Source organism: Zootermopsis nevadensis, unplaced genomic scaffold, assembly GCF_977971745.1.
Source record: "Zootermopsis nevadensis isolate Lab colony 2312 unplaced genomic scaffold, Znev_1.0 Znev_ptg000030l, whole genome shotgun sequence".
Classification (NCBI taxonomy): Eukaryota; Metazoa; Arthropoda; class Insecta; order Blattodea; family Termopsidae; genus Zootermopsis; species Zootermopsis nevadensis.
The window spans coordinates 10,647,034-10,674,052 of NW_028259162.1; the positions used below are offsets into that span (position 1 = coordinate 10,647,034).

Here is a 27,019-nt window from a genome sequence, read left to right on the forward strand (position 1 = left end):
TTCCGAAAAATTTCAATTTTTTTTCAAAATTCCCCCCATCTTATGCCTTGAAGGACCGGTCTCAATCGGACTCTTTCTTATATACTCTGTCTCTCACGAACGCGGTCTGTGCCTGGCACGGTCTCTTGACGTGTCGTCTCTGAGAAGCACGGTTGCGGCAGTCACCACGTAAGGCAGAGACCGAGACGGGCAGAGACACGGTCGGCCGCACACCGAATCCTGTAGAAGCCGGTTGATGCAGACACGGAGGCAATCAGGAACCGGGTGAGATAGAGGTCGAGTCCGGTAGAGACAGCTTGTGGCATTCACCGAGGCTGGTATGCATCTCTTGGGGAAAGTTTTGGAAATAGTTGAAAATCTTCAAAATTTTCGAAAAATAAGAAATGTTGGAAATTATCGATAAAGCACATAAACAAAAAAACTGAAAAACTCCACTTTCAAAATTTTGAAAATGTTCAACTTTGTCAAAACTCTCCCCAACAGATGTACGAGGTGCGATCGGAAAGTTTCAAGACTGTGTCAATAGAGAGCGAACCGGATGTAGTACGAGCTTCTGCCGCTAGGGGGTGCGGCCTACATTCATAATGAATCAGTGTGCCAGCCGGCATCATCGAATTAGCATTTGTTTCTTGGTTACGGGCGTTTTGGAAGTGCATTACACCGACCCTCCTGCGATTTCGGAATGGCGTGTGCATCAAATTTTGCCAAAGACTCACCAAAACGGCTACGGAAACCTATGAAATGCTAAAGCAAGCATTTGGGGAGTCCGCAATGGGTCGTGCACAAACTTTTGTGTGGCATTCACGTTTTAAAAATGGCCGAACCTCTGTCGATGATGACGAGCGTTCTGGACGACCATCTTCGAGCACAACGCCCGAAAATGTTACGAAGATTCGGCAGGCCATTCACGAAGATCGACGTACCATCAACGACTTGTGCGACATTGTTGGGATAGGCTATGGGACCTGTCAGCTAATTCTAAAGGAAGAACTCCACATGCGACGCATCCTGTCTGAGGACCAGAATCGTTTGTCAGGAGCTCAAAGATCTTGCAAGAACCGACCCCAACTTCCTTTCTAAGCTCCGTGTGACTTCTTCCTCTTCCCAAAGATGAAAATTCAGCTAAAGGGAAGGAGATTTGAGACGATAGAAGAGATTCAGGCAGAATCGCAGATGGTGCTTGACAGGCTGACAAAGAAAGATTTCCAGGGATGCTTCCAGGCTTGGCAGCGGCGCTGGGATCGTTGTGTTCACTCCCAGGCGAACTACTTCGAGGGTGATGGATGAATTTAATACCTGAGATAAGTGTACGGGTTTTTATACGCGCAGTCTGGAAAACTTTCGATCGCACCTCGTATCGCAGCCTCAGTGAATGTCTGTGTATCACGTGCTATCTCCTGGTCGGAATCTCTGCATTACTAGGTCTGCAATGCCGGGTCGTCAGAGACGGAGTCATACACAGACCGCATCGTGCAGAGATTGAGTCAGGCAGAGACCGGGTGCGTCAGAGACCGTGTCAAGCAGATACTGGTACTGGCAGGTATCGGGTGGGGAGAATTTTGTAAAGAAATTCAAAATTTTCAAAATTTTCGAAAAATCAGGAAATGCTATAAATTGTCTAAAAAGCGCATAAAACTGAAACTTTTCGAAATATTCAAAAAATTCTAATGTTGAAATTTTTAAAACAGGTATAGAGCTAAACAGATATCACTCTACATTATGTGTTAATATCATGCTCTTCAATTAAAGAATATACAAATATGAAATATTCCAGCTGAGTCCTACTTCAAGCATTGCTTGGTTCGTTCTTCCATCCTCTGTCCCTGAAGAAGAGTTCAAGGATATTCAGGAGTAACATATTTCAAGTCATTTTTCTGTCTGCATATTCAAGGGGGATGTAACTTTATTTACACTTTCAAGGAAATGGGCAATTTTTTCTTGTTTACATAATTATTCAACAACACTTGTACACAGCTGCAGCCATTGGATATAACAAACAAGTTTCTGTGGGAAAGTGTACACACCATACTTTTCCCCACTCATCACATAACGGTGAAAAGTAAAAGAGGGAAACTATTGCTGCTTGGAGTATATGTTAAAAACTTCTGAGGGAAAGGGGGGGGGGGATGCTGTAGTATAGGAGGCATGGTAGTTTTTGGCCCATGGAGAAGATAGCGGAGCCGGCAAACGGACCTACTCTGTGTACTTGTGGCGGCAAGGTCCGTGTATCTGCTTTGTTTGGGCTTTCAGTCCGATAAGCGCCTCGTCCTTCCCGGTGGCAGATGAAACATTATACTATTGTAAAAGTGACTAGCTCCTAGCCTTCCCCTTGAATATTCCACCGGCCAAAAACTACTGCGACCGCTATACATGTCTGTAACACTGCCATATTTTAAGGAGGCACAAAATATGAGATATTTACTGGAGCTGCTGTTAGCAATAAGATTCTTGTAAACTCAAATTTATATCATAATTCAGAGAATTCTTGACTTATAAAGCCGTACACTGGCACGTCAGCTATACGTAATACCATACCATATGTTAGAATCAAAGTTTAAATATTATGCAGTAGATCAACATGGGCTCTTCAAAAATGCCTCCAGTTTTGTTTCTCTGCAGCACGGTTTCAGACAAGCAATATCATGCATCTTATCTCTTCTGCCTATCTGGTGATGTTGCCTTCATTATGCTACACGCCATTACTGTGAGAGTACCTAAGTTACGTTAATTAATATCTGTCACCATTACATCTCAAGACAATCGTGTTGTGATCTTCCACATTTGTCTGCTCTGCTAATCATCCCAAGAAGCAAATTACAACGTACACTCAGTTTTTCAAGATTAAATACTTATATGTACCACTAACGTCGTAAACAAGAGGGAACCGCTACGAAAAATATGTTACTAAATAATTCTTAGGAGGGGAAATAAAGTTTGGCCAGTGAGAATCCACCATAATTAGAAGATTACGCTAATCCCCTAGTATCTTAACGAAGGAACACAAACTCCATTCCAGCTGATAACATATACACATTGTTTAAACATTAGAACACTCTGTCATAACTTACAACACAATCCAGTAAAGCGTCTGTTTCGAGTTGATACGCTCAGTGAGGAACGAGAAACAATACGCGATAAGTGAATTTCCAGTATAGTTCAAAATTTAACAGATCTTTAGATGGCTGTATGGCGACATTTAGAATGTCTTTGTTTAAAAAAAAAGGCAAAATAACTTCGAGCCATAGGTGGGCAGACGATAAATTGCCTGTAATTTTCACTGCAGTCCGTTCAAGTCCACTCAGAAAAGTAATTCAACTTGTGTTACAATGTATATTTTGAAACACCGAGAGGGATAGGGGAGGGGCAATCATTGTGACTTGGGGTTATTTGATTTTCCTCCTCCACTCCCTAATTGTCAAGTTGTCATAACCACTCTCCTTCCTGCTGGCCTGTCCTCCCACTCCTGGCACAACTCACCCTGAATGAACAGCTTCTTCCAGCCGGTAAATTTGCAAAACTCAGTTTGGCACCCCTTCTCGACAGCAAATTGATGCAATCAGGGAAAGTCAGACTGAAGACACTGCTGCCTAGTGTGGTGTTTCATGATCCAATCAATGGGTGTGACGAGCGGGAAAGGTCCAAGGGGAGGGTGGGGCTCCCCGTCACAGTTGATCTTTTGATGGCACCCAAATGGTGGGCCCAGCCTGTTCTTGGATTACCTCCTTGACTTTGACATAGATATCTTCAGGTGTGTCACCCTGTACCACAGCTGAAATCACAATGGCACAGTTCACATTAAGCTATGCATCCTTCTTTACATTCATGTATTTTTCTTAAAAGATAACCTAACATTTGCAATTATCTCAGAAACAAAAATTATTTACAGTTAACTGTTCAGTATTTTGAAAACATACTGTATTAACAACATTTATAAGATTGTGATACAATGTGGGTTCCCTGCTGTTGATCAAAAAACAAGGTAGTACGAGAATTTGGAATTGCAGAATATACAGGATTATTCACAAGTCCCTGACACATTACAAAAAATCGCCAGACTTGAATGGTGCAAAGGATTGTAACATGTGACATGCCGATAGAAAGAGAAACTCTCCAAGTTTCTAGCAGCACTTGGAGGAAGACGGTTTTGCTGAAAAACGTTTTCTGTGTCATATCCAAAGCGAAGGTGCAGCCTCATGATCACAGCAGTGTCTTCATTTATCAGCAAGATGGGGCTCTGCCACACTATCACCGCCTCGTCCATGGCTACCTCAATCAGAATTTGCCTCAACGTTGGATTCAACACATGGCTGCCAATGACCATGTGCTGTTTCACTGGCCACCCTGATCATCTGACCTAACACCATGTGATTTTTTCTTATGGCGGGTACGTTAAGGACCAGGTCTTTGTACCGCCTCTACTATGGGATCTGCTTGAGCTGCGAAGACGAATCATCGCTGCCATCTCACAAACCGATCATATGCTGCAGCGGGTATGGGCAGAAATGGATTATCGGCTTGAAGTCTGCCATGTCACAAAGGGCAGACACATAGAGCATATATGAGGCATGTAAAATAAACTTGGAGAGTTTCTCTTTCTATCGGCATGTCCTATGTTACCATCCATTGCACCATTCAAGTCTGGCGATTTTTTGTAATGTGTCAGGGAATTATGAATAACCATGTACATAACCTTTGTACTATGACAATGTGAAACCTTTATCCAGTCTTATTTTGACCATAAAGAAGAAATAAAGGAGCATTTCATGAAGAGTTACATCTACACCAATAATGGTTAGTAAGAATGATGCAAATTAATAAATTAATGGCTAGATTTTGGGTCCAAACAAAATTCTGTCCAGCGTTGTGCTTCTAGTTCAGCACTGTCACATCATCCCTGCATTTACTCAGTTACGCCAGTCTTACCTGTAAAGTACTCTCCAAATTCCTGTTCCATCTTCATGGCACGTTCAAAGGTTTTCTTGGCCTGTTCTTCTGTCATACGCTTATTCATTTCCCTGAAAATATTTGAGAGTGGTGCAAAATTTTATGACACTGAAGTATTAGGAATAGATTCTCTTTATTATGGAGATTAGTTCTAACATCATTTAATAATATTAAATAAACAGTAAAGTTATTCAGTGCTAAATCAGGTGAATTACTACTACATATAGCATACCTTCGCAGAAAGATTAGACAGTAAACAGTTCTGGCTTATGTCACATACATTCCACACAACCAAAAATTTGTCAGAAAGAATGCAGGATGTGGGACAAGTCAAAAATTAATATAAAACTGCACAAGAAAATAGATTTAACATACAATTATTAAGTGTTATACTATATCCATAAATACACAGCACACAAATTATATGAATTTTTTAACTATATCCATATAAGGCATAAAAAGAAAAAAAATCATTACTGAATGCTAGGAATGCTATCATACAGTAAAATGAGTATGTACTTCGCTATCTTCCTAGTACAACTTTAAACTGTCCCTTATTATTTATAATACTTCTGAAACAAACAGGGGTGTAGCCACCACATTTGACACATAGTATCCGTAGCCGCGCGGTCTGAGGCATCACGCTTCAGACCGGTGATAAGGAATGCGCGCTGGTTCGAGTCTCGGTGAAAGAAATTTCTCATGAGATTTTCGACTGGTGTATGGGACCCGTGCCAACCCAGCATCGCGAGAAAATTGGGGAGCTACAATGGGTAGCGTAATCCGGTCAGGAAAGCTAGCAATGGCTGGGGGTTCGTAGTGTTGACCACACGTCACCCTATTATCTGGTTGGATGATTGTTTACCTCTGCTTAGGCATGTGAACGTGAGGCCAGCAGCCAGCTAGTCAGCTTTGGCTCTAAGAGGGCTGTTTCGCCACAGATTATTATTATAATTATTATTTTCCCTATAATCACAGTACTGGCAGCATCATTTAAATATGTATAACGAACCAAACTTCCTCAGTGTTTCTCTGGATCTGGCAACACTGCAATGGGGGAAGTAAATGGCACAGAACATTCCTCCAACACAGGACTTCAATGTCAGCACATAATAAAAGGAAGACAATTCCAATCATCTGGATTGCTATGTAATGTTAACAGCACAGCCATTAAGAGCAGAGTGACTGTGTAGAAACTATGATGATAAAGTACTGTCAGGAAGACATATTTTCATATTCTGAGTCATGGCACATGCAAAACAACTGATTTTCCTAGAGACCAGTAAGATTTTGCAGATATTAAGTATAACATGTACTCACATGATGGAGTCAACAGACTTTGGTTTTATGAAAATGGCAATGGGAAACAGCTGTGCCACTTGTAACCTCTTGATAGCATTGCCACTCACATCAAGGATGCAATGTTTTCCCTGTAATAAGTACAACACATTTCTGATATAAACAAAGACACATCAACTCAGAATACTGGTCCAGACAAAATTCAATTTCTTTTAACCATTATGTTTTTGTAAGCATGGAATGACGAAGAAACACTGACAACAGAGCTTCTTCATATTTTTTATGGATTCATCAAAAGCATGTGACAAACCACTTTCTTCTGTAACATTCGTCTCTTTAACATGGAAGAATGCAAGTAAAGAACCTGAAGTTCAAACATTACGCAAATAGTCTGATGCATTTTTAGAATAATCTTTCTTCGTTGCCTACCTTTTCAGCTACATCCCTAACAGATGCAACCGATGTCCCATATAGGTTGTCGTTGTACTGGCCCGCCTCAATAAATAAGTGATTCTGAATGTCGCGTTCCATCTGTTCGCGTGAAGCGACGAAGTGATAATCTCGCCCGTCCACTTCATATTCACGTTTTGGCCTTGTTGTATCTGGAATGTAACCATAAAATTTATACTAATTACATATTCTGCACTACCTAAGTAATGTATTAGCAAGCAATGTGTAATCAGGAATGATGGCCAATTTTAACCAGCCAAATCAGCATGGTGGCAGTTGTACACATGTCTGTCCTTCTTTATCAATAATTGCACTACTGTATTGAAAAGTATCATGAGATCACCAAACCAAAATGTCTGACAATGCATCAGCATAAACTTTCACAACAATTTCTTCAACTAAAATCAAGAAATTATTTGTCAGCTGGTGATTTTCCTAGGTATGGTGCAGGAGACCTTAATTAATTACAGTACACAGAAACAGTCCAGCATGCGACCTGCAAGAAACACTAAGATAATGCACAAAGAAAGGAAAGAAATTATAATGAATAACAACTGGGAGACTGGGTATGACCCGTTTTTCAAGTGCCTGAGCACTGCGGGTCCCAGCTTTTTCATTGGCTCGATGTATAGACATTCGGTAGGACTCCTTGGACGAGGGATCGGCCCGTCGCAAGGCCTCTACCTGTACACAGGACAGCACAACGCAGAGAAACGCAGACAAACATCCATGGCTTGAGTGGGATTTGAACCCACGGTTCCAGCAACCAAGCAGCACAAGGCCCACGCCTCGGACCGCGCGGCCACTGCAGACACCCGATGAATAACAACAAACATACTAATGTTGTAGTGCTCAGTAAAATCATCTGTTATTTCTGATTGTCCCACAAATTTTCCATTAACTTACGAGGAACACAGCTACCAAACTTGTCTGGAAACTCTGAAATGAGGTCATCGTTAACCCTGTCCTTCAGTGGCCCAAGAATGATGACAGGTCTCGTGTACTGGATTTGCAACTGCTGTACAGCCTCGTATGACAATACAGTTTCCTCACCACCTGCAAGGATTAACAATTTGGTCATTCAAAACAAAGTGTCTCTGCTAATTATTAATTCATGCTATCACACAAACAGTGTTTTCCCACAGCACAAAAGAGCATAAAGATGAATACATAATACTGAAGTCATTCATGCAATATTTTTAATACACCTTTCAATCTTCATAGAGCACACAAATGAATAACACGTTCATATGCAACACTGCAAAAAGCCTGTTTTACTTCAACACATTTTACACTTCAGTCATGCGTCAGGAGTAAAAAAGAAACAGTTCAAATAAACAGGATGTTAATTTCGTAACAAAAGCGGAAAATTCAGAGTTCATAAAGGTTGTATCACAAGCTAAAGAAATCATTTGAAAGGAAAATTTTCGAATCTTAATTACAATATTCTACTTTCTACATATTCAGAAGGCAAATAAAATCTGAAAGCCAATTCAATTTGTTCCTTCACTATATGTATCACAACCAAAGTAAGAGGGCCATCCAGAAAGTTCCTAAGCATAAACCGTCCCCTAAAATACCTTCCTGTATGTGTTATAGCACACTCCTAACAACCAGGCTTTACGTGTGACAAAAAGTGGAAATAAACTACCGCACTCTTAAATTATTCACAAAAAGCAGCTGCTTTCCTTTCTTTTTCTTCTACAATTTTTCTTCCTATATGCAGTAAGAACTTTCCGAGAGAATAATTTAAAATTAAAATCTTCATTAGCTACAAAGACTGATACACACAACTAAAATAACTGCCCATTTCTCAAAGAAACTAGTGTTGAGAAGAAAATAGCTTTCATGCTTATAACATCAAATCTTTCTATACCTTCTGTATGAGTATCATCTTGTGTATAGCACAGCATGAACGCTGAAACAAAATCAACAGGACATGAAAACACTTGCAACTTGTTCTCACACATTACATCTTGGAAAATGTTACTATGCCTAATGCAGAGCTCATAAACAGCCAGTAAGAAACATGTGCCTCTCTGTGGTGTTCAGCAACAGGTCTTTCTCTACAAATGCAGTCACTGCACAGATCAATTCAACATCTTCCATGTAATACCCAAGTTACAAAAGATAATTTTCATACTCCACCATTTCTATTTTATGCAGACATATGAGGGGTGTATACAAATGATTTAGACTGGAGCTACGATTTTGACCCCGCAGGTGGCAGCAGTCCACTGCCTTGGTGTAATCCGAGTGTTGACCTTGACGGTCATGTGGCCGAGATGGCGCCACAGCATCGTGGGAAGGGCCGTGGCCAGCATCACTTAGTCCCACAGGACAGTAACCAGTCTGACAAGCTATGGAGAGCGACTACCATGGGCAGAGATCAACCGCATGGTTCTTATAGAAGGAGGGCGAGAACGCCGCGAATATACACAGGCGTTTAGTGGCTGTGTGCCCTCTTCTGTGAGATGAAGAATCCCCTGCGTGGTCACCGATTCCCCGATAGTGACGCCTTACATGATGCTGTCAGGGAGTGGGTGCGAGACACCCCCAAACAATGGTTTCGTGAGGCAATACGGAAATTGCCAGAGAGATGGCGACGGTGCATCAACCTCCAGGGAGAATATGTGGAATGGGCCGAAGTGTAACCTGGGAGCCACCACCATCAAGGAAAACATAACTCAGGTTAGTCTAAATCATTTGTATACGCCCCACATACATCAGGAAAATTGAAAAATTTTCTGTCAATTCAGCTACTTCAGACGTAAAGTAAATGGCGGTGATAGTGATTTTAAAGCAACACTGATCCAATCTCAGTTATCAATAATGCTTATCTATACATAAAAGTACAGTCTCTATATTCAAGCACATGGCTTCAGATTAAAGTGAAGAGACAGAATGGAAGCTAAATTAACTTAGGAGGTGGCCGTCTTCTGGGTTGTAATGCCATGTAGCCTGGTAGAAGTTGACCAACGTTTCAGAGGTCTTTCCTGTCTTCAACATCAGGGCAATGAGTGATGATAATGGTTGGTAAACTTCTACCAGTTAAATTTCTGGTATACTGAATGATGAATTTCATGATCTAAATTCTTACAGTCCAATTTTAGTACTGCTCTCTCAAGACGTTGAACAAAAAACGTGGGGAAATGAGCAGCAGTTCTGAGAAATTCAACAGCATACCCTAGCATGGCATTACACTGAAATACATCTATTTTCGGCAACAAGAGGCATACTCACGTATTGTCGTAGGGTCACCATCATTGTTCGGTGTGGTAGGCGAGGCTAAAAGTTGCAGAAAGAACAGAAAACACATGTCACAACAGAACACAATGCAAACAGGCAACATCATTTAGTATGGGTAATAATTTACAAGCATGCTTATATATGCGCAAAAACCACTTCATGCTTCTAAAATTCTACCTCATATTACATTTTACTCACTACACTCAACATTGAATAATAGTTGTAACTTCATTCTACTCTGGTTTACCCACTGGTCTACATTAATCACTCTAGGACAAGTTCAAGTACAGTTACCCGTTATGATAACTGTGAAATTACACTTGATATAGTTACACATGCATTTTGTGTTGATTTTCGTAAATCGTGGGTTAAGTTTAAAAAGGAATTTCTGATTTAAGAATTTCACAGTATGCCGAAGAGTTACCTACAGGTATTAAGAACATAATATTTTGGAAACATGCAAAAACCAAACCAAATAGATCTATATAAAATTATCCACATTAAACAGTTATACAAGTTACATTAAAAATTGTTATCAAAATTGTAGATGACCCAAATTTCAAGCATTTGATTAGTTCAAAGTAGGTGCAGAATAACACAAAAATGATCCACAATTTCCATGCGTACAAATTTAAATTTAATTTTCTGTTCTACACATTCAGCTGGGATTACTACTTCATAGCTCATTTGATCCTTATGAAACCCATGGCACGAAATTCCTTGTGGAGGAAAAGGAGAATATTTGCCATGAAATTATTTTTATGAGTTTCACCTTCAACAGATATAAAGCACAAAGTTTGAATTCCACTGATAACTCAGCTAACGTATATTATAAAGTCAGTAAAACACCTAAGACTCTAAAACAGATTTTAACACGGATGTAGGTGTGTGCGCGTGCACGCACGCGCGCATGTATGTGTGTGTGTAGCATATACACTGTTATTTAAGATATATTAAAAACCATCCTACTTCTGTTGTAACATTTATCAATATTTTATAAAGAATATAAAGATAAATGCAGCTCCTAAAATACTAGGGGGCATAAAAAGATAATCACTCAACAACCATGCATCATGCCATTTATAATCATGGATATATGGACATCAATTCAGTCCAATTACAAGAAAAATGTACGGATCAAGAATAAACTCGAGCAAGCTGGTATGGGACTTTCAGCTACTTCAATAAATATACTTCACACCCACAATCTGAAATATCTGCGATACTGTATACCTTTCCCAAGAAACTAAAGAGAAATGTGGCATCTGAATCTCCTTTCCATGTTATCTTAATGAAATTCATATGTGACTTAATGATTCATACAGATTAGCCAGATTGGTCGAGGAGGAAAGGTCAGACTAAGACAGGAACCCTGGTCCTCCAGGTTGGGGGTTGGTCGCAAGGCTAACAACCTTGCACAGTAAAAAGGAAGATGTTTTGAAACCTCAATCAAAGCCTCGGACAGACGGACCTAACAGAGGACCGAATGGAAGAGGAGAATTGAGGAGGCCATGGACCGAATATGGACCGGAGAGCCATAGAAGAAGAAGAATGTTAAGACTATAGACTGTAGAAGTTTACTGGTAAATGCTGTGACATCCTCAACTTTTACCCTAGAAAGCACAGCAATGATGAACATTTCTTGAAGTTAATATGAGAATGCAGATGGACACGCATGCTAAAACCATTTTCAGTTCTGTATCCATATATAGATATTTTATTCAATTATTACACACCTACTGAGATTACTACTGCTGCACAGAAAGGCAGTATGATGTAACACCCGAAGTTCATATCTGTGCACGCTGTTAAACATTATTTAGTTAACACCACATACATTACACTTCAGCATTTCCCAAAATACATCAAAGATAAGAGTCGACTACTAAGAATTACAAATACACCACAACATACCTCATTGCAGAAAAGTTCATTTCTGGAGCTATAACCCAGTCTTGTATACAAATATGCCAGCAGCATAAGACTATACATACAATGTACTTACGTTCCTGGTCTGAACCATCTTCTGATTTGTCATCTTTACTCTTCATAAAAGGAAACTTCCGGCTGAATGAGAAATTCTTCTTTTTCCTATCTAATGTGCATTGCTGTAAGAAAATTTAATAAAACAAATTAACTTAATCATAATCTACAATGTCCACATATTTTAACATACAACATTTTATCTAGTCCAAATTACTCTGAAATTTTAACCCGATGGGCATCGTTCAATATCGAGAACTTGATTGTATGAATATTGTCCTGAGTTCCAGCACACTTATTTGAAAACATGATAAACAACCACCTCCAATTTAAATTTCTTTTACTACTAAAACCACATAACAGTACAAAACTCAAATTCAATTACAAAATCTTTTTTTTCAGTGATGGGCAGACTTTTATATTTTTATTCAAACATTTTTATAAGTAACTTGCAACATTTAAAAATATTCTGTCAATCAAAATGCCCTACAGGTATATTTTTTCAATTAATACATAACATTTTAATACGCTACGCTTGAATGCATTTTTTTTGTAATTCCAGTAAGTTACCAGAACATTTCCTACTGTGTGCTATTATTTAGTATGTAACGAGCTTGTAATAAGCACAATTTTTTTATCTCTTTTCAGTGTATTTCCAATTGCAATTTTCAAAAACATAATACAACAAGAAGTGCCATTCAATGCGCAATAAAATTTGAATCAAATTTCTTTCTTCGAATTGTTCGAGTATGGACCATTTATACCATTTTCTGCTACTACAGGCATAACCTTTTACCTCTATTACCTGAGAACAGCTGCATATATTAATCCACGACACAATTTTTTCCCCGTCAATGTGATATGTTCTTTCACTATAAGTATTAATGCATCAATGTGCCTAAAAATGCTTTATAACATAATAAATATCACATAAATTCAGCAAACATGAATTTTTAAGAATGTGAATGGAATATAGTGGTTTATATGAAAGGAAAAAATCCTTACCTTGTCAAGGATGACCCCTCCAGCTGCATGACCTTGAAATTTGACTGTTCTGTCTCGCGCCCTCTGCTTCCGTTCCCAACGGCGCTTGGATGGCACAATTCCCATCCCTTCCTCCTCACCAGAGGAAAGGACTCTCCGTGCTTGCCACCATTCATCATCACTTGCATTTGTTACATGAAGGATGTCACCATAGCGGAAAGGTAACCCTCGACTTGGCAGCCCATCATCTTTAATTGGGTCGTAATCGAACAAAGCCCTATGACAGTCGCACAGATTAAAACAATGTCACTTGCTCGCTACCACGTTATAATAAGCAACCAAATACTATAACATCTTTTCACCACCAATGGAACATTTCCTGCCTATCTATTACTACATTCTGAGAAGGATTAACTGCAATCTGAATTATACATAAAACAGAAAACCCTGAGGCAGTGATTCTCACCTGGTGGGTCACGACCCGCTGGTGGGTCCCCGGAAGTATTTGTAACAAAAAAAGTGGGAAAAGAAAATATTTTATCAACAGAGCAGAGCTGGAAGTGTTAATGTTACAGCATGAAGGACATGCAACTGTTGGCTTGAAAACTATGAGTATCTACTTATTAGAACTCCTATCAGCTTCTGATTTTTTAAATTGAAGTTGAGATCATATTATAAATAACTTCTCAGGACATACAAATATGACAGTGAGGCCATAATTTTACAACACCAAAAAATGATCAGGCAGGTCCAGATTATCTAAAAGAACTTGGTGTCTCCTCAAACCACCCACCTGTGAAAACTATGACAGTTACTCTTTTAAATGATACAAACACAAGAGATTTGTTCATTACTACGAACATTCAATTTAAAATACTGGAATCACAACTTCAATTTTCTTGACATTAAGAGACAACGGATATTATTTTCTGACAACGCTACATTTTCACCCATTAATTGACAACATGAATCTGCAAGCATATTTATCTTGTAAGATTTGAGGTTTTCACAGCAGTGAGTATGAAGATTTCTGTCTTCTGGGTTGTTGCGCTGTGTAGTGTGGTAGATGTTAGATGAATCGCCCTGATGACGGAGGCAGTATGACCTCTGAAACGTTGGTTAACATCGACCAGACTACACAGCGCAACAACCCAGAAGACAGAAATCTTCATATTTATCTTACTAATCACTTCATTGCCTTAGCTTCTCAGAATCCTCAATATAAACCTCTTCTATATTACTTTACACTTATAAATTATTACTTTAGTCTTTCACAAAAGTTTAAAAATTCAAATCTTTCGCACTTTCAATGCACCTCATTTTGGGCTAAAAAAAATATAAGAGTTGCAGACTGATTTGTTTTAAAATAACGTCTTCAGCCCACTGTCAAATGTGATCACAGATATAAACTGTTAGGTGGCAAGAAACTATTAATAATGAGTCTTAGTGTAAATAAAGCTCCTCTACTTCATCCTACAACTGTTCATAAATATAAACAAATCAGGCAAAGGAAGACAATCACAAATCACTTGTAGTAATAATTTATGCTCTTACAGCTCTGGAAAAGAAGAAAGAATAAATACAATATTAAACTGTGTAGTAGAAACTGATATATAAAAGCACAGATGATAGTAAAGTCTCAACATTCATCAGATATACGATACCGAGAAAACCAAATAGCCTATTTCACTGAATAATTTTCAGTAACTGAAAGATATGCAATTGAGGGCCAATCAGCAATAGTGCTCCTCGACGTGCTAATTTAACAAAGCCCACGAAAGGTTCCTTTAAAGTAACCATTACATATGTGTGGGACTACACAGTGTCATGATTATAATAAAAATATAGTTAGTAAGTATAATTAAATCAATAAATTACATCTATAATAAAAATTACAAATTACTTAAATTACACTATTTTAAGACACTTTACTTCATTGGGGTGAATTACATATGCAGTGACAGATTTCATAATAGAGGGTGCATGTACATCATTTCCGTATGTCCATAGTAGAGCAGAATGGACATACGCTTGGTGTTCCGGAAACTGGTTTAAGCATGCTTGCACACAATTCCCACATAACAGCTATATTCTGTGTTCTAGCATGCAGTCAAGGTGGCTTAATTGAAACATCAAATTTTTCTCAAATTAAACATAAGCATTTATATTCTTTTCAATATGAAATGCTTGTTCCCAATTTTTTTATCAGTTACTTAGTCTTCAGTATTTAACTTTAATTTATTAATGACTTACTGGTAGACAGAAGGCATCTCAATTAATTACATTTATTAGCAATAAATTCACACATTTTCTAACCCAAACTATAAGCTGAACCAATTTTAATTCAATCTGATGAGATAAACCATTCTGATGGCAAAAAAACACAAAATATTTTCCCCATGTGTAAAATTCATATTTATTACTGGCAAGGTCAATGTCTATATAGGCATACAATTAACATTTTTAGGAAGAAAACTGCTTCTGATACTCATTAGAATATCCATTATGTTTATTTATTTTTATTTCGTGTCCAGTACACACCATTCAGCATGGTGTGTATTGGTGGTTAGCAGGATTCACGACCCATCAGTACATGGGTTCGATCGGGACCGCGACATTTAACGCTCCTGCTGTGACGCTGGCCTTGTAATACTGGGGTCCCGGGTTCAATTCCCGGTGTTGCTCAAATTTATAACTTGTGTTGGGCAAGGCCGTGGTCTAGTCAACACGGAGTTTTCCTCCGGGGCTTCCCTGGTTTCTCCGTGGCATCCCAACAATTACACAGAAGAAGGCAATGGCAAACCACTTCTGGATCACCTGCCTAAAAAACATATATGAACAAGTCCCAGTCCGAGAAAAGGATGGAAGGATCCTGTTCATAATATGTCGCCAACCTCCTGCAAAGGAGACGGCGTAAGAAAGTAGAAAACCTAAGTACCCAACCTGTTTTGCTTAATGTAAATGAAAACTCACCGGACATAGAGAGATCGTTTCTGTGAAGTCCTCATAAGCGTGCCAGACATAATCTGTTGGGACATCTGCTGTTTAAGATCATGGATCTTCGCTTCGAAACGGTTGTACTCTTCTGGCCGGTACTGGGCTACGATTGTCACAGTTTGGCCTGCACCCTAAATAAATCACAAATATCACACTTTACCCTATTGCTTAACACTACTGCTTCATATTCGGGAGGCCCCGGGTTCAAATCTCGGCCTGGAGGCTGCCTATCCTGATTGAGATTATTCATGTTTACCCAGGCAAATGCCGGGATAGGGCCTTAAATTAGGCCAAGACCACTTCCTTCCACATCCTTTCCAATTTAATATTCACTACCATCCTCTCATTCGACACTATATAGTCTGAGCTACTGAAAAAGTGTCATTAAAAAATGTACCTAAATTCATATTCAGTTGCAAAAAGAGTAAAAAATAAAGAAATGAAACTCGAGGCACACAGTTTTGCATGGATCATAAGACTACAATCACTTCCCTTGGAGAAAGTGTTAGTACTGTTACTTATTTGGCATTTAAATTCAAGAGCAAGCACTTTGAAAATGTGCTCCATTACCTTGAGTGCCTGAGCAGCTTCTTCATGAGTGGCAGAACGCAAGTTGATGCCATTTACACTGAGAATCTGGTCCCCACGTCGCAATTCTCCACTCAAGTCTGCTGGACCACCGGCCAAAATGAATGACACAAAGATACCTTCACCATCTTCTCCGCCTACAATGTTAAAACCCAATCCTGTGTTGCCTTTGCCGAGTACAACAGTTCGCACCTCCCTGAAACAACAATTGCAATTATTACAACACTCGCTCTTTCTATTTGTTTGTGGTTACAGTGAAGTCTCGATTATCCGACGTGTAAGGGATTAAATTCTGCCACTCGCTTGCGTTGAACGAGAAGCGACCGCTGAAGACGCTCTACTGTTCAGGCGCTGGAGTGACATTGCCGCGAAGAAAAGGAAGGAGACTCTGAAGCAAATACTCATTACAAATTTCTTTAAAAATGAACTATTTCATTTACAAATCCATATTTTTGTTTGTGACATTTTGTCATTTGATGCCATACCGTATTTTCTTCGTAATTTAATATCGTAAACCGAATTAAAAACTGAGCTGATATTTGCCCTCGTCCTTTTCATTTGTCTCCCATATTATAAGACATTTTCGATTATCCAGCCGTCCTCAGGTCACGTTTAAGTCGAATAATCGAGACTCTGCTGTACTTTAGTGATGCATCAACTGTAAATGTAAGGCATAACGCCCACGTGTAGCTATAATTCTCATTCTTCCATACGTTACGGAGGTTTAATTAAACAGTTACAAATTTACGTGAACTTTCTCGAAGTTTTTATATTAAACTGTTGATAATCGTGAATTACCAATACAATGACAGATTTTGGTTTCTAGCTGTATTGTTAGGCACAACTGACAACTTTATTTCGATGTTTTTGTGCACGGAAGCTAGTTTTCTTCATATGGCGCGTTATTTTCGTGACGACCTCCAATACTAAAGTGTGTTAATGCCACACGCAATTAGTTATGGTGGGCTGTGAACTTCGCAACCTTGACGAATTTAGGTCACAGCTATTCTCTCAGTTCATCGCCACAACAAAACACTTTTCTTCGTGGTGGGAGCATAAGTCGCTTGGATGTAGCAAAAGGTACAGTGCGACTGGTGGGACAAAGCGTGAAAACGCAATTTCAAAGGAGGTGTCTCTTCTGTGGTATAGTCGGCGCAGTAGTTTTTGGCCTGTGGAATTTTCAAGGGGAAGGCTAGGAGCGAGTCTCTTTTGCGATGGTATAATGCTGACTGCGCCGAGGAGCTCGTCTGACTGAACGCCCAAACAAAAGAAATTCACTGACCGTGCCACCTCAGGTACACAGAGTAGGCCCGTCCGCCAGCTTCTCCAGCAGCCAAAAACTACTGCGCCGACTATAACCTCCGACGAAAAACACAAAATGAAACATTTCTTTCACGACATCGCACAAGTACCACGGCCTTGTAGCGTCGATATACGCAGGCATACTACTTTTTGCCCACAAATGTTAATCTGAGTCCCGCTGTAGAATCTTGGAAAAATCCGAGTTGCAGGAATGAATATCGTTCGACTCGAAAACAGGTCGCTTGAAAAAAAAACAGGAAGCGCCCGATCTCTCGTGGCTCTGATAAAGGTGCGTCCAAATCACCGTTCGTAACCATGCTACAGGGGTGTACAGACTGCGAACCATTCCAGACCATGGCACCGGCTCATCAATTTTTTTCTCTCAGGCTCGTGAAACGGTCCTCATTTACGTTGGCATGAGTACTCTGAACGCATCTTTGTAGGAGGGCAATGACCAGCATTATAATCCTGTTTTTAACTTAGACTCGCATGGGTTCCGCAAGACAGTTCTTCCGAATATTACGATTATCAAATCAACCAGGAATATATGGGCGAAACCACTGCAGGTAAAGGAGTCACGAGAAATGCGTCTGTCGCCCTGAATACAACAGACCGCTTGGGTAACCTGGGAGTAGATGGATCTTAAGGCTGTTCACTAAAGCTTCGTGTTCCATTAAACACGGGAAATTTTACTCGGAGGGCTACTATGAGTTTCTCAATGACTCTGCTCTATGTAGTTAATTATTTCATCTTCAACAGAGAGTTAAAACCGAAAGTTAAATAAACAAGCAAACTTTCATGGGTGATGTACCTTAATTTCCGCAATGGTGTGCATCCGTCTCGTTTCACTGGTCGCTGATAGCACTCGCCGTAAAGCGTTCCATTCTTTGCCCCGGGTCCTTAAAATTTTACTTTTCTATCTAGTACGTGACCGTTGTTGGCTGCGTTTTAAACGTCACATTCTAATCGGCATACCTGACTCACGTGACCAAGCGCCACTACGACAAGGGTCCACATATTTCGCATGATCGCAACAGTTTTACATTTTTAACACGTGTATTAATTTTCGTTTCATTTAGCTGACAAGTTGAGTGCAAGAATTCCAGTCCTAATAAATATTCCGAGTTATGTAAGTAAAATAACCTTTAATGGCTGTTGGACAAGACAAACGCAGAAAATATGACCACAATAATTGTTCAAACAGCATTCCAGGCTACCTGTTACAAATTCTTACTCTACTATTACAGCTCTGGTCGGTATTACAGAACCGACATTGAACAGAACATACGATATTGCTTCTGAATTGTGAAAAATTTTCCGTGATAATTTAAACAGAATGCCTCTGTTTCTATTACTTATAAAAGATTAAAAACACGCCAATTTAAGACTTATCTTACCCTGTTCCGTCTAATATCGATATCAGATACATAAGGTATGCAGTCAGAAGCACCTTACTGATCTCACTTGTTCTTGTACGCAACCTCAGTTCGATCCCAGATAATTATTCCAAGCTCCTAGGTTCAACAATAAATGCATGGTAATATCTGACCAGTGTTGGGTGGACAGTTGTAATAAACTGGCCGAACGCTATGCAGGGTAATACAAAAATGACATAAGATGTCCACAAAAGTATGGATTACAACACAGCATGAGGTTATGGCACTGTAATTTAAACAATCTTCTACCAGTACTTACCCATGTTAACTAGAAGCAAGGAGATTTGCACACGCAAGTCAAAAGTTTGACAACATAACAAATATAACAAGGCTACAAACTGACCTAACCTGACCCAGGTCAGAGTCAGACTGGAACGTCAAAATCTGTACGCCTCTTCGACACTTTACGCTGCAAGAGTTTTGAGCGTGGAGACCCAGACTGGGTCAGCGCGCATGCGCAATGCGAAGCTGTACAGATCAATATAGAAATATAATCCAGACCAGACATGCGCCATTCGAGAAACCGCCAAATTGAAAATTTACAACAATCGAAACAAACTGTCCGCTGTTTGTTCACCTTGTCAACGAAATACTTCAGCGGGTAAACGAAAGAGTTTGTAACTGCAGCAGAAATTTTCAATGCATCAACTTACACCATTCTTTAACGTAACATGTATTTTGTTTTTTGTGTGGCACGACAAATAGACAATATGGCATTCTCACAGTTGAGTCTTTCCCCCCCCCCCCCCCCCCCTGCAAACCTTACTGCACAGGTAGGAAACAAATGAATTCAAGTTTTGGGGCGCATGAATTCATAAAGACCGTCTCTGGGACAAAAAATAACAATCAAGCGAATCAGTCTGACAGCTCAGAAGGTTAAGGTAAGCTACTTAGACTTAGCAGAATATTTCAATACGATACTTCAATAAGTAACAGATGAAATAAAATACTACAGACACTTCTAATTCATAGTCTCACATTCACAACCGCATGCCTCGATCGACATGGTATTGCATGTAAGTAGAAAGGCTTTCGAAGAAGGCAGTAGCAAACACTTGCGAAGTGTCGTGGCCTGTGCGTATAACTGGCGAACATATTTTGCAACTCAACAATGAAAAATGCCAGCCGTATACGTTGACATCCCGCACGTAATAAACACGTCTAAAAGTTTCCTAATGACAACATTTGTAACACTTTTCTACCTTTCCACGAATCATAAGCAACATATCAATCATAAATTCCACCAGTTACAAATAAGTGCGTGTTACACAAAACATTTTTTGGAATTCTAATGTAACAATACAGAGATTTATTTCAAAACAAAAGCCAAATCACAAACAGAAATACAGCGATTAGCACTGTGTTCATGGTTCATGGTGCCTGACGCCAACTGACACCTCGACTCGACAGTAACAAATGTTACGAAACCCAACTTAAAATGAAGAAATGTAATTACGTGCTTCACATGTGTATTACAAGGCACGGGCGTAAGATACTCCAATAAAATGGTTGCACAATGAAAATAAGAGGTATGGCCGTAGTGACAAAATATTAATCGCATATTTCGATTCCATTTGGAGACACACAGACGCCAATCTGTGACAGTAACTAAAACGACGCCACGACACTCCATAACCCATTACTTTCGATAAATGCAAATATTTCAGTGTAGTAGCGTTCATGTGTATCGTCCATATGAACCCGGAGTGGCTAGTTTCTATTAAAATAACCGCAGCTTTCTTATGCCTTCTCTACTGAAGTGAATCCCTCCTAATGCACGTTTACAATTTACAGACCATAACCGCTCTCTCTTTAATGCCATTCGTGATCACCGTTCTCAAAGTCTGAATCGAAAATCTGGGGCGAAACCCAACAAATCACCACAACACAGGCGACTGGATAATTTAATTTACAATGAGACATGACTGGACTTTCTATAACTGCCTTGTGGAAAGCGCGTAAAGAGGTATTTATTGATTTGCTATACTTCAAGATTCACTTACTGTATAGTCGGCGTAGTAGTTTTTGGCCGCTGGAGAAGCTGGCGGACGGGCCTAGTCTGTGTACCTGAGGTGGCACGGTCAGTGAATTTCTTTTGTTTGGGCGTTCAGTCCGATAAGCTCCTCCGTGCAGTCAGCATTATACTACCGCAAAAGAGACTCGCTCCTAGCCTTCCCCTTGAAAATTCCACCGGCCAAAAACTACTGCGCCGACTATACACGCAGCGACTCAGAAACAATAATGCTGTTTCGAAAGCTTACTTTATCGGCCCCTTCTTACTCACTGCTTATTCAGCAGAACTCTAAATAACTAACGTTCATCGGAATACTCCATCCTGAAATTACCCGCTAAAATTAGCGGCTTCCTCTTCTAACAAAAAGTCTCTTGCAAATACATAAAAAAGCTGCTTTCACGCCTGTAGATGTCTCCTCACACAAGCAGAGAAGTACTTGGACTACTGTTATCAACGTGCAAAGTACAGTGCAGGAAGTGGTCGTGGTTAATTCCAACTTACTTCGTCGACGCCCGTCTAGAGGAATCGAGGGAATAACACTAAGAACCTCGCAACACGGTAACAAATTTAAATACCCGAAATAAGAGCAGAATAAATTTGCTGTGCTGGTGACCTACGCCAAGGCGGCGAAGTCCTTCCGTGGCCCTGAAGCGTGCAATTTGGCGACGGCTAGTTTAATTAACAGCTTAACTACGTAGCCAAAGTTTATGAAACAGAAAATTTACATCATTTATGGTATTTAAACAGAGAGTTACAGGTTCCACCAGTTGGATTTAACAAACATATAATGAATGATGCTTTCACAAACGCTCTGCTGAACTGGATAGAAAGGGCTAGTCCGACGAAATAAGTGAATATCGGGGTGAATTACGTATACACGTAAGAAACGCTCATGTACGTGGCAGAAATTACGCTCTTCTGACCGGACACATGTGAAAACAAACAAGGTCACCAGGTCCCGTAGGTCCGATTAGCCGTATTCTTGTACCTGTCAATTACTGCTCAGGGGCAAAGTGGCGTAATGTTTTATTTGCATAAAATCCATTCTCCTTTTACAGCCCAATGCAGGCTACATGTGCCACCTGCTTGAACAGCTCTGGATTCTCAAAATAAACAGCAAGTATTTCCTTCAGCGGCTTCAATGAACTAATATTTGTAATAAAGATTCGCTGTATTATTCGAGAAAAGGTCTGAATTCTTAAATCTAATTTGGATCAGCTTCGGCTTCAAGGGTTTCCTGTCTTTTAGCAAATAATGTGATGGTAACAAAATTTTCTCATACAGCCTAACTTCAGTTCATCAAAATGTATCCTCTTCCTGTGGAGGCCACTAAATTACGCCGTCTCCTTCGTCAAGTCTCACTACTTTGTGGCAGCTTTTCGCTTTACGCGTAGAGAAAGTGTCCATCACTACAGAAATGTTTACGTTTAATAATTAACATAATCAGGATATGCCAGAAGTCGACAAGTCCCTTCAATTCCAACCCCTCAGATCTGTTATTTCCTATTGGCGTATCATAAATAACAGAGCATCTCCTTGTTCCAGATAATTCTGATAATGACAAATGATTACCAGACTGAAATACCTTGTCCGACATTACAACCACGTCTGTAACACAATATTTCCCTGAACACGATTAAATGCTGATGTAGTTGTTACCTGGGTATTAATTTCTCTTTAAGCAGCCGTCGCCCTAAAGCGGTGATTGGTCGTAAGGCAGAGATTTGTTGCTTGCTTCTCGTCATGTTGCGAAGTTCACCGTTAAAACCACTGCAAGTAAAACGACGCGCGTTCTCACACTACCCAAACTTTGAGGTTAAGTGTTCACTTTCCCCTCATTCCATCGTCATACTACTGATCCTGCTGAAAACTCCTTCACAATTGCCTTCCTGTCTCTATCACAGTGTACACAAACTACTGGGGGTCTTCAATCGGACATATCACATTCCACCAATCCACTTCGTCCTCTACTACAATATGTCAACACCGTACCACAAGACAGGTTCTGGCAGACTGACGACTGACGCACAGAAACAGACCCCAATATGTAGCTTCCTCTTCGGGCAATGCCATTCCAATTAGCTACGCCTATGCCATGAGGCAAGCAAGCTCTTTACCTCGTATTAGCTTTACTACTGTATAAACACGGATAAAAGTAAACACCAATAACATTAGTCACTCTTATCAGATAATATTATAGTTGGAACTGGTTATATCTGTGAAGTACCTCGTTCCTTCACTCGATATTAACGACACAGATCACGCAATCCTATTCACACTTCCTGTGATCGGATGATAATAAACTCTTTTGTCACAGCGAAGTACACACATCCACACCACATAAACCTGAGCGCTGAACATAAGGTACTACGCCTTCTTGAACTCATGAAATGGGGAACTTTCCCCTCCGGCTTTATTTATAAGCAGTTCTACTGCAGTAACAATGAACCTAACTCGGTTAGCATCTGCCAGGGTTCCAGTAAGTCTTCCCTCTATTACAACACCAACACGAAAATCTGGAAGCAGCTAGAAAGAAGTGGTGTATTTTAAAATACGGAGATCCAATTGGCTGATACGAGGAAGTTGTACAAACTGCTGAAAATCCCAACAAAATTCACATTGCGGGTTTCACTGATGTACCACACAAACACACAAAAGTTATTTTTTCCCATTCAAAAACACTGCACGCTATACTCAGCACATACTCTGAAATTCAAACCAAAACGTCTCAAAAATGACAACGAAGGGTATTTTACCCATCGGAGAACAATGGACAAGCCCAAAGTAAATTACCGCCAGACAAAAGCGAATGGCAACACTGGCGACACACCGCAGACTTGTACCAAACTGAAACAGATGAATGAGTGAGGGGAGCCAATTGTAAGGGGGTCACAGGGGCGGAGTTATGTACTAAGAAAGTTGGGAGGAACACGAGAAGAGGCGTGACTGAACACACGAAGTTGGTAATGAGACATAAGAAATAATATTATGTAAATAAAACAAGCTCACACTTTTCCTCGCTGCTCTAACATACAGCTCCAAATCCGACGATAAAAAGTTCCAAATCACAGCAGAACTATAACCGTCCGAGCAAGTCTGTTGATCCAATTTGCCATCCCACAACAATGTGAGTAGAAAAAAAACACCCCGAAACCAAAAAGTCCCATCGAAAACTGACTCGTTTTAACAGAGCAAGGTAAACGACCTGCCTTTCTAACAATACCCAAAATAACAAAAGTCTTTCCCACTGAAGCAATACGTAGTGTTCAATACGTTTTTGTTTCTTCTTTCTTACATCGAAGAAAAACATTCTTAAAAAGCCAGCAGTCGCACAGCTAGTTCAAAATTTCCGGACTTTTGCGTAACCCGGCACTGGCTCCTATGCTGAGCCAAATACATTGCCCTCACTCTCTTATCTTCTTCCTTTAAGATCAATTTAATATTTTTATTATCTTCGTATTTGCCTGCGAGTTCAACAGTTCCTCCACTTTGTGTTATTGCAGACTCTGAATAAAGAAAAACGCATCTGAGATAAAATGGAACGCAAAACATAAAAGTTTAAATCAACCTCAAAGAATCCCGCTTTCGTTTATCTGCTCCAGAACGTCAATTCAAATCAGTATTGTGTATCTCTTAATCCAGAGGCTCGATTCTGAACTGAATTAAAAACTACCCTGGTCATTTCCTGCCTGGATCCGATGTCCTGTACGAGAAAGGGCACATTCTCAGACACAAGTAATCGTTTTAGAAATAGCACCATACGATCTGCACAACCTTTAAGGAAGTAATGAAGACAACATCAATTCTGAAATTCTTAAGTGGTTGTATAGTTTCGACAGGTAGAATCCAATTGAATTTATTATTGCAGCTTACTGCAATACCAGACTTCTATTGGAATGAAATCCACTGCACCAGAAAGCAACCTGAAACGAATACTACAGGCTGATTCGACACACAAGACAGACGAAAAGAATGTCTTTTAAATGTCATGTTAAGACAAAACAAATAACCACGGTCAAGGTAAGCCTACCTGCAATCACGACCAATTATAAACATTTACGAAATATGTTTAGAAAATCCGTCCTCAAAAATGTCAGGTTATGAAGTGGCAAAACGTATCTGATGATGTACGCATAAAGACCTGCATACATTGCACAACTTTTTGTTTGCGTGTTTTTACTAAGGACATGGATAAAAGCAGACCATGACCCAAATGTAACACACACCATATGAGAAAATTACGACACGACATCTCCCGTGGAAGGCCGCAGATCTGCCGAAATTACAGTATGGTTTCTGATAATTATTTAACGACACCGTATAGACCACTGACGATATTTAGTATGATATATTCAGTGTTAAGGTGTGAGTTTTGAATCGAAAAATATAAGCAAGAAAGTCATCGGCTACCTGAAGAGTCAAGACCGTTAAAACCTTGTTATCAATCCCTATTCTGACAAGAATACTTCTTCTACATTACAGTCCTAACAAATTTTCCACAAAGCTGACATTGACTTTCTAACCAAAAATGTATATTTATTGTTTCTATAATTCGAGCGACACATGCAGCTCAATTTTAATCAACATAATCGCACTAACGTCAGTAGGGGAAAAGTACATAACACGAAATTCCTCATTAAGCGAACTTTTCGTCCAACAACCAGTACATTACGGATAACTGTATTCTGGTATGTTGTGCCTTGTAGTCATCAGGGCGATGATTCATCGCCCTAATGACGGAGGCAGTATGACCTCTGAAACGTTGGTAAACATCGATCAGACTACACAGCGCAAGAACCCAGAAGACAGAAATCTTCATACTCACCGCTGTAAAAACCTCAAATCATATATATCATAATTGTTGCTTCTAGCGGGCTATCATTGAAATAATCTTGGGTAATTTTCACCAACACTTCTATTCAGGGATATCTAACTGCGGTTTACGTATCCAACACCAAGTTCGCAATTAACGGCGTAACCTATTACTAAATGGCTTACCGAACCCGAAGGTTCATCACCGAATTAACCAAAGCCCTCCACCGGACCCTGTCCTGGGCCAGTAAATTCCAATCACCCATAGATCCCGCCTGACATTATCCTCCCATCTACGTCTAGGTCTCCCCAGCGGTCTCTTCCCCTCAGGCTTCCCAACCAAAATCCGGTGCACACCTCTTGTGTCATCCATGCGCTCTAAATGCCCTGCCTATCTCATTCTTCTCGACTTAATCACCCTGACAATACTGGGGGAGGAGTACAGATTTTTAAGTTTGCAAACCCTCCTGCCTATCTTGGACTTTCCTGATGGCATATTCTAGCGCAAAGTTAAAGAACAAGGGAGACAAAGCATCTCCTTGTTTTAGACCGTTCTTGATGAAGAATGTCTCAGATACATATTTACCTACTTGAATTTTGCTACAGGTTTCATTTAAGCACATTTTTATTAGACTCACTAGCTTCTTTGGTATACCAAATTCAATAAGAATATTATATAACACTTCTCTCTTCACAGAGTCATAGGCTTTTTTGAAATCCATAAATAATTGATGTACGGTCCCACCGAACTCCCATTTTTTCTCTAGTATCTGACGAATGAAAAAGATCTGATCAATCGTTGATCTGTTTCGTCTGAACCCACACTGATGATCCCCAATAATTTCATTCGCATATGGGGTTAATCTTGCCAAAAGAATGTTGGATAGAATTTTGTATGAGGTTGATAGCAGCGAAATTCCTCGGTAATTACCACACTCAGTCTTGTCACCCTTCTTATGAA

The 27,019-nt window shown here is 39.8% G+C and overlaps 1 protein-coding gene across 11 annotated transcripts in view; it reads right to left on the reverse strand.

The window, feature by feature from the left end:
* Positions 1-1,869: 1,869 nt before the first annotated feature.
* dlg1 (MAGUK family member discs large 1) overlaps positions 1,870-27,019 on the reverse strand; it is a 338,246-nt gene continuing 313,096 nt past the window's right edge. For 9 of the 11 annotated variants that reach the window (XM_022067361.2, XM_022067363.2, XM_022067373.2 and 6 more), the window contains 11 exons: positions 16,477-16,690; positions 15,883-16,037; positions 12,931-13,186; positions 11,948-12,050; positions 9,937-9,981; positions 8,570-8,611; positions 7,600-7,749; positions 6,673-6,845; positions 6,265-6,374; positions 4,924-5,015; positions 1,870-3,769 (listed from right to left, as the gene is read on the reverse strand). In XM_022067361.2, coding sequence (XP_021923053.2) covers positions 3,663-3,769; positions 4,924-5,015; positions 6,265-6,374; positions 6,673-6,845; positions 7,600-7,749; positions 8,570-8,611; positions 9,937-9,981; positions 11,948-12,050; positions 12,931-13,186; positions 15,883-16,037; positions 16,477-16,690 — 1,447 coding nt within the window. In that variant the 3' untranslated portion in view covers positions 1,870-3,662. The remainder of the gene's footprint in view (positions 3,770-4,923; positions 5,016-6,264; positions 6,375-6,672; positions 6,846-7,599; positions 7,750-8,569; positions 8,612-9,936; positions 9,982-11,947; positions 12,051-12,930; positions 13,187-15,882; positions 16,038-16,476; positions 16,691-27,019) is intronic. The other 2 variants (XM_022067362.2, XM_087358947.1) reach the window with 1 other exon arrangement.